General features: G+C 44.2%; 1 protein-coding gene across 1 annotated transcript; it reads left to right on the plus strand.

The window, feature by feature from the left end:
- The first annotated feature begins 512 nt into the window (after positions 1–512).
- wnt16 (wingless-type MMTV integration site family, member 16) lies at positions 513–6,367 on the plus strand. Its single transcript, XM_063501012.1, has 4 exons — positions 513–837; positions 1,812–2,038; positions 4,459–4,748; positions 4,827–6,367. The coding sequence occupies exons 1-4, from the start codon at positions 746–748 to the stop codon at positions 5,283–5,285; spliced, it is 1,068 nt and encodes a 355-aa protein (XP_063357082.1). The 5' UTR covers positions 513–745; the 3' UTR covers positions 5,286–6,367.
- Positions 6,368–7,768: the final 1,401 nt, after the last annotated feature.

Here is a 7,768-nt window from a genome sequence, read left to right on the forward strand (position 1 = left end):
CAAAAATCCAACAACAGAGTTATTGTTTCCTAAATATTGTTTATTTTTATTTCATTTTGACTTTTTCGTTTTAGTTCAGTTTAGATTCCAGGGAGAATTTACTCGTTTAGTTTTCATTATTTGAAAATGTTTCGTTTTTAATAGTTTCGGTGTTATTAGTTAGTTTTAATCTTTATAATTATTACTGAATGAAGGGAAAATCAGGAAAATCAGTACAGGCACTACAATAGAAACTCTGAACTTTCTGAAAGCAGTGACTCTCAGCGAACACGTTTTCTCATCAGTTGTAATAAAATCTGATCTTAGATATTAAAAGCATATTTCCTCCGTATCGTTTTTGTATTTTGGTTTGCTTTCTAAGTTCACGAAATCGTTTCAGTTTTATCTTTTAAAGTTTTATTTTTATGTAACTAAAATGTTTTCACCAAACCTCATTCAAAAATCAGCCACTTTTAGATTTTTTTTCTGCTGTGTTCCGTCGTTTATTTGCCTTTCGGGGATCAGATGTCAGCACGAAGTTTTTATCATGAAGCCTCTCACCCATCCAGCCAGTTATAGTCCAGCTCTGACGTCAGCTGCTGAGTCCTGAGTTGGTCCAATGAGAACCGTCCGGGACTCGGACTGGTCCAGGGTGCTTCTCCTCTCCTGCAGATCGAGGAGAGCAGACTAGAGGAAGGACTCCTTCAGCGGGATTCAGGAGCCTGCTCCGGGCCGGGTCGCTGTCAGCATGCGGAGCTGAGCAGGGATGGAGGCGCGGAGCTGCGGAGTCCGACACATGAGCGCTCTGAGTCTGCTGCTGGTGTGCGTGTGCCCGCTGTGCTGCAGGGGCAGCTGGATGTAAGTATGTTACAAAATACACACACGCACACAGAGCTCCAAGGACAAACACACACACACACACACACACACACACACACACACACTAAGTTTGAAACACACACACGCGCGCGCGCTAAATAAAAGCCCAAAAGTTTTCTTCAGCTGTCTCGTGCCAAAGCGCGCGCTGGCACGGAGCCGTCAGAGTCATGCGTGAAGACGTTTATGGAGATGAAGCTCCCGGAGGAGCACGCGGAGCCAGCTGGCTGTGAGCTGCAGGGCAGCGGAGAACTTGAGTGCAGAGTCCGCCTGGAAAACAGCGAATTCACCGGCTCAGACTACAGGAGCATTAACGGTGTCGTTAAAGAGCGCCTCTTCTTTCGTGCTCATTAAAAGCTTCTCGCGCTCACAGAACTGCGCGCAGACTCGGTGTGACCCCTCTGTGACCCTCACACACTCAGCTGATGAGGTTTGCATCTCGTTTTTGGCTGAAACGCGCGGATTTTCCACGGTGATGTCCAAGAATCCGAGCTGTGCGCGTGCACAGACCGTTTCTAATCCGCAGCAGCAGCGCACGCGCACAAGAGACCTGATCTGCGCCAAGAACCTGATAAAATGCGCAGATGAGCACCGTTGGGGGGGCACGGAAATCAGATGGGGGGCACACATACACAGCGACCACTTTCTCTAATATGTGTTTTATATTAGTATAAATACAGCAAGTATTTACACGTTTCATATAAACATACTCTCGAAGTTTCTTATGGACTTTGGCCCGAATAACGGAACATCTCAGGTACATACAAGCGTTTATTTAGATGTTACGCTGTATGATAAGCAGCCACGCAGCCAGGAACGCTGCACAACGTGACGTCAGAGTTAGTGCTTCACTTCACACCTGTGCAGGATGGACAGGTAATAAATGAATAAATTAGAGGTGTGCTGTCTGAACTTTTCCTTATTTTAAATAAAGTTTTGCTGATTTCCGTCGACAGGTGGCTCGGTGTGACGTCACCGGGGGTGGTGGAGAAGCTGGGGTGTTCCAACCTGCCTCTGATCCCCCAGCAGCGCGAGCTGTGCAGCAGGAAGTCCATCCTGCTGCCGGGAGTCCAGGAGGGCGCGCGCCTCGGGGTGGCCGAGTGTCAGAGACAGTTCAGGCACGAGCGTTGGAACTGTTCCACCAATCAGGAGGTGCCCGTGTTCGGGCACGAGCTCACGAGCGGTGAGTAAGATCACTTTACAGAGGGGGGGCGCCTCCACCTTTCTGCATGAAATTGACTGACTCCTCCCTCTGATTCACCTGGACTCGTGACTGCTCAGGTGAAGCAGGACCGTCATGGAGCAAATACAGGCTTCACTCATCGACAGAGATGGGCAGTAACGCGTGTTCCGATTACTTTTTTCAAGTAATGATTAAAATAAGGGATTACTATTGTAAAAATATAATTAGATTACTGTTACTTTCCCGTAAGAACGCTGTATTACTGGGTTACTAAACCCTGATTTTGTTTGTCAGTGTCTTATGACAGTGACATACTAGCATGCGACGTACGTGGCAGCAACAGACGTGTGTAGATCAACAGTGCGGGAGAGAGTACGAACATGCAGTGTTTAAAGCTTGGAGGTACTGACATTACTTTGAGTTTGATTCCGTAAAAAGTGTCTGCTGTACACTCTGCGTGTGAAAAAACTTCATTCTACAGCAAAAAATTTAACTTCAAATCATAGCAAGCACCTAGCACGCTGCCACAGGAATGTGAAATTCACAGAGAAATCCCCAGATCCTCCCCACTGACATGACCGCTGCAGTACTGGGCAAACCTGCGATGGCCCCACTCCTGCGAAACAGGTGAAAATAAGATTTAAGAGCGACAGGGCTTAGTGATGCTGAATCTTTGATTTTATTCATTTTTTGCTGTGTTTTACTTGCATCTATTTGGAAGAGTGAGTGTAAACACAAAAAATATTTTATTTTGTATGCTGGAATATGCAGATTGGTTTAAATCTGGTTTTCAAATATGGTTTAAATGTAAAAAGAAATTCTTCCAGTCAGAGACAGTTGCATATAATTAAATTGTTGCTTGATGAAATGTACATAAAGTTAAAAGATTAAAACTAATAAAACAAGTTTTAAAAAGAGAATTTTCAATATTATATGATGGATTATGCAGAAAAAATAGAATTAGGCTGAAAGGTCTATTTCTTTATTACATATTCAGGTTGTGTATCATGTTTTTAAAAAGTAACTAAGTAATAAAGTAACTAATTACTTTTGAAAATAAATAATCACTAAAGTAAAGGGATTTGGAGAAATAAAGTGATTTGGAGAAGTAACTAATTGCTATTTTTAAGTAACTTGACCACCACTGCGCACCGAAACTTTGTTTGTTCCAAAGCTCTCCAAAAGCAGCCACAGAATCCTACTGAGCATGTACAGTGGTCGTTTTAGCTTGCTTCTGATTGGCTGAAATGAATCTGACTGAAATAATGTATTTTTTTCCACTCAGGCGTGTGTTGGCTCAGCTTCTCTGAGAATAGATTAGATTTTTGTATAATGTGCGCCAGGTGAGTTTAATTAGGGGACAAACTCCAGAGCTAATCAGTGGAGAGAAAGTAAAAGAGGAAACAAGATAAGTCTGGTTAGGTGAGGCAGAGTGAGGAAAAGGGTAAATAGAGTAAGAATTCTTACACCATCAAGGGTCACAGTGTGAGAGGTCAGAGGTCGCTGAGAGTAAAATCAGCTTTTACAGTCTGAGGAAAAACCCTGGTTAGCAAACTTCTGTATATCTGTGATGGTCAGACTGCACAGAAACCCATAATGTAGTCACATGACCTCATTTCATTCAATGACTTGTAAATTAAATTCATCACAGAGAGAAATGTTCTCCTTCAGTTTAATATTCAGACTTCAAAGCAGAAAATTCAGGTTTCAGAAATCGTTTAAATCTTTTTCTGCAGTTCCTGTCTCTGCCTGTAGAGGGCAGCGCCCCCTTTAGCACCAATACCAGTCTTAGTGATAAATGATTTCTTCACTTCCTCAATGTGAGCAGAATACTTCAGACAGCACGTCTGAATATGAGACTTTACAGAGACTACAGACTGTGAAACTCAGAGATTGCACTTCAGTCTGAAAAACCCTCCATCCATATATCCATCCATTTTCTTCTTATGATGAAAATGTATGTGAAGTGATGATATGAAATTAAAATGAAAATTAAAGCGTAAATATTAAAACATTCACACAGACTTTAAATATTTTATTTTAATACACTTAAATATAACATCTATTAATTACATATTAAATTGTTAGATAGCTTAAATTGAGTTTCAGCGGTGAGAAACTGAAAGGATGTGGGGCGTTAATTATGAAATGAGCTGAAGTGTAGCAGATAAGAGCAGAAGTGTCGGTCAACTCCAGTGAATTTTAACTGACAGGACTTCGCCTGTCTGCTAACACTGACTGCTTTTAGTTTTGGACTGAAAGATAAAAACAGCTGAAGTGTGACCAGTACAGAGTGGTTCTGCTTTCATTTCTGAGGGGTACTCTGAATCAGGTGAGCGAAGAAGCATCTGAGACGATGAAAGTATACCTCATGAAACCTCCTGAAAGAAGTGTCATGTCTGCCCATTCTGTCACTGCAGGAACCAAAGAGACAGCGTTCATCTATGCGGTGATGGCAGCAGGGCTCGTCCATGCCGTCACGCGCTCCTGCAGCCAGGGAAACATGACGGAGTGTGGCTGCGATGCTCGGCTGCGGGGCGGCGGCTCAGCAACAGAGGGCTGGCACTGGGGCGGCTGTTCAGATCACATCCAGTACGGGACGTGGTTCAGCCGCAAGTTCATGGACCACACCGTGAAGAACATGTCGACGAGCCGCAGCAGCTACACGCTGAGCACCATGAACCAGCACAACAGCGAGGCCGGGCGACAGGTGAACATCGGCGACTCAAACTAAAGCTGAAAGTCTAAAGGTCCAAGGTGTGATTAACTTCCTGTTTGCGTCCTGCAGGCGATCAACAGGACGATGTCCACAGACTGTCGCTGTCACGGTGTTTCTGGCTCCTGCGCGGTGAAGACATGCTGGAGGACGATGGCGCCGTTTGAGCGGGTCGGGACGTATCTGAAGGACAGATACGAGCACAGCGTGCAGGTGATGGAGCGATCCAAGAGGAAGATGAAGCGGAAGGACCAGCGGCGTCTCCATGTGGACAAACACCAGCTCATCTTCCTCAACAAGTCTCCAAACTACTGTCTGGAGGACAGGCGGCGGGGCATCGCGGGCACTAGAGGGCGCCGGTGCAACCGGACGTCCACGGGGCCGGACGGCTGCAACCTGCTGTGCTGCGGCAGAGGATACAACACGCACGTGGTCAGACACGTCCAGCGCTGCGAGTGCAAGTTTGTGTGGTGCTGCTACGTCCACTGCAGGCGCTGCGAGAGCATGAACGACATGCACACCTGTAAGTAACACACCTGGAAACAGAAACATGTGGAACACGTAGTTCACCTTCATTCACCTCAGCATGATACCTGGTAACAGAAGAACACCTGGAATAAAAGAAGGATTTGTGGAAAGAGACAAATTGGACATCTGGATCTGAAAGAGTGTAAACATAGGAAGGACTGAACCTCTCAGGTGAAGACAGATCCTCCTTGGACCAATCTGATCAGGCCTACATGAGAGGTCAGCAGTACTTGGTTCATTTACAGCAGCACATGGCACAGCTTCACCTTCTCTCTTGATAACATCACCATTAGAGTAAACCTGCAGAAGAGTCACAGAAGAAAAGGGTGAGCAGCTGCCTGAGGGCCGAGCAGTGAAGGTGAAGCCTTAAGTTTACCTGTCGATGTGGCGAGGAGCTCAGAGCGGAGCTGCTGCTCCATGTGGAAAGATCCAGGTGAGGCATGTGACAGCCTCCTGCATGCCTCCTGTGTGAGCTTTTTCATGTTCACCTGTGAGCAGCAGACCCAGGACAGGATTTTACTGCCTGAACGTTTTAATGTTTCAGACTGGACAGACTTCTCCAACGTGATTTCTGAAGCATTCAGAGTGCCACCAGGAGGAGGATCAGTGCTGCTGCACACTCAATCTGAAGATCTGAATGACTGAAGCACACCAGATGGACTCCTGATCAGTCTCACCAGTTCTGCAGCCCACAGACTGATTTCATATTTTAAAATAAAGATATTTATGTGTAAATAATTTTTAAAAGTTGATTATTTGGTATGGAATCATATTTTTGTAATTTCTGTCCAAAAAGAATCAAACTGACATCAGAAAGTGAAATGATCCCGTAAACGTGGACGTGAAGAGTTCTTTGTTCAGTTTCTGTTGGCAAACTTTATTAACAAAAACATGAAAACAACAGAACAAAAATCTGTGAGTCTGTTTAAAGGTCCCACACAAATACGGTTTATTATACTTTGACTAATAAAAAATAAAATGCCTGGTAGAGAAAATGTAGACGAGTCTGTGTTAGAGGAGATTTGGTTCAGTTTGTCTTTAACAAACCATAAAACTCCTCACAGGATATTCCAGAAACATTCCCAAAAAGGCATCCTGAAAGAAAGAAACCATGTGAATAATCCAGAAACAGGAAATATTACATTCTAGCTGGAAGTACAGCAGTATAGCTGTACAGGCAGCTGATGAGGTAGAGTAAAACTACTTCATTACATCTGATCACAGAAGGCTCTGCCTGTTCTGCCTCCACCTCACCCAAGAAGAGTCTTCTTTTTGATTTTTTAATAAAAGAATGACTAAAAACACTTCACAGCTGTCTGATGTTAAAATCTGACTGTGTTGATGTCAGAGTGAGTCACTCTTAAATCAAAGACATCAGGAAGATGTAAATATAACAAACATATAACACATATTAAACCTGCACAGCTTTGTTCACATGGATGTGTTTAAATAAAGTTAGGAGAATGTATCCTGTCTGTCAGTCAGTGATGGACGCATCCATCACTTCCTTCATTTGACAGTTTAAACAGCAGGAACAAAAGAACAGCTGATGAAACATCAGACCGTAGAAACAATTTGAGAAACATTCAAACTGATCTGAACTGTGCACAGCTCTCTGAGCTCTGCAGCAGCTTGATTCTTTTCTGTTTCAGCCGTTCAGTTGCAAATTTGCTGCTGTGCTTGGATCTTTGTCCTGTTGATGACCCAGGTTGGTCCCAACTTTATCTGTGGGACAGATGGCTTCATACTGAAGAACCACAAAAGAAGTTCAAGGTGCACTTAGATCATCATCCCTTCTCCACCGTGCTGACACTTGGTCCAAGCTGTTTGCTGTGCATGATGGACAAACATCTACATTTGGTCTCATCTGTCAAAGGATGTTGTTCCTGAAGTCTTTGTTCAGATGCAGCTTTACAAACCTGATCCCTGCTGTTATGTCCTCTTACTGAGAAGAGGCTTTCTCCTCCAGCCCCTCTGAACAGCCATTCCTGTTGTGCCTTTCTCTAACCATGCTGTCATGAACTCTAACCTTTAACCTGCTAACTGAAGCCTGTAGAGTCTGAGATGTAGCTCTTGGGATTTAGTTTTTCATTTTTTTTGATCAGTCTAACCCTGTAAATAATTTACTGTAACATAAACGGCTGAATGGACCACACCTTCAAACTGCTAAAACGTGTCCATTGGTAGAGGAGCTCAGACCGACGATGACGATCAGTTAATCAGTGCATTGATCATCAGCACCTGGATGCAGTAAGGCTGGACTCTGCAACAGACAGACACTACAGTGCCCCGAGTTTTAGGATCTGTGCATTCCCAGAGTGTAAATGAGGGGTGTAACGTCTGTAACATCGAAAAAATGATCGTCCTGCTCAGCTGATCTCTGAGCTCAGTGAACTTCCTCCTGACCAATTTCAGTTCTCACTGAATCCAACATGGAGTTCATTTTGTTCGAGTAGCACAGCAAGGACTGATCGTGTGTACCTCAG

The sequence above is a fragment of the Pelmatolapia mariae genome, linkage group LG17 (assembly GCF_036321145.2).
Source record: "Pelmatolapia mariae isolate MD_Pm_ZW linkage group LG17, Pm_UMD_F_2, whole genome shotgun sequence".
Lineage (NCBI taxonomy): Eukaryota > Metazoa > Chordata > Actinopteri > Cichliformes > Cichlidae > Pelmatolapia > Pelmatolapia mariae.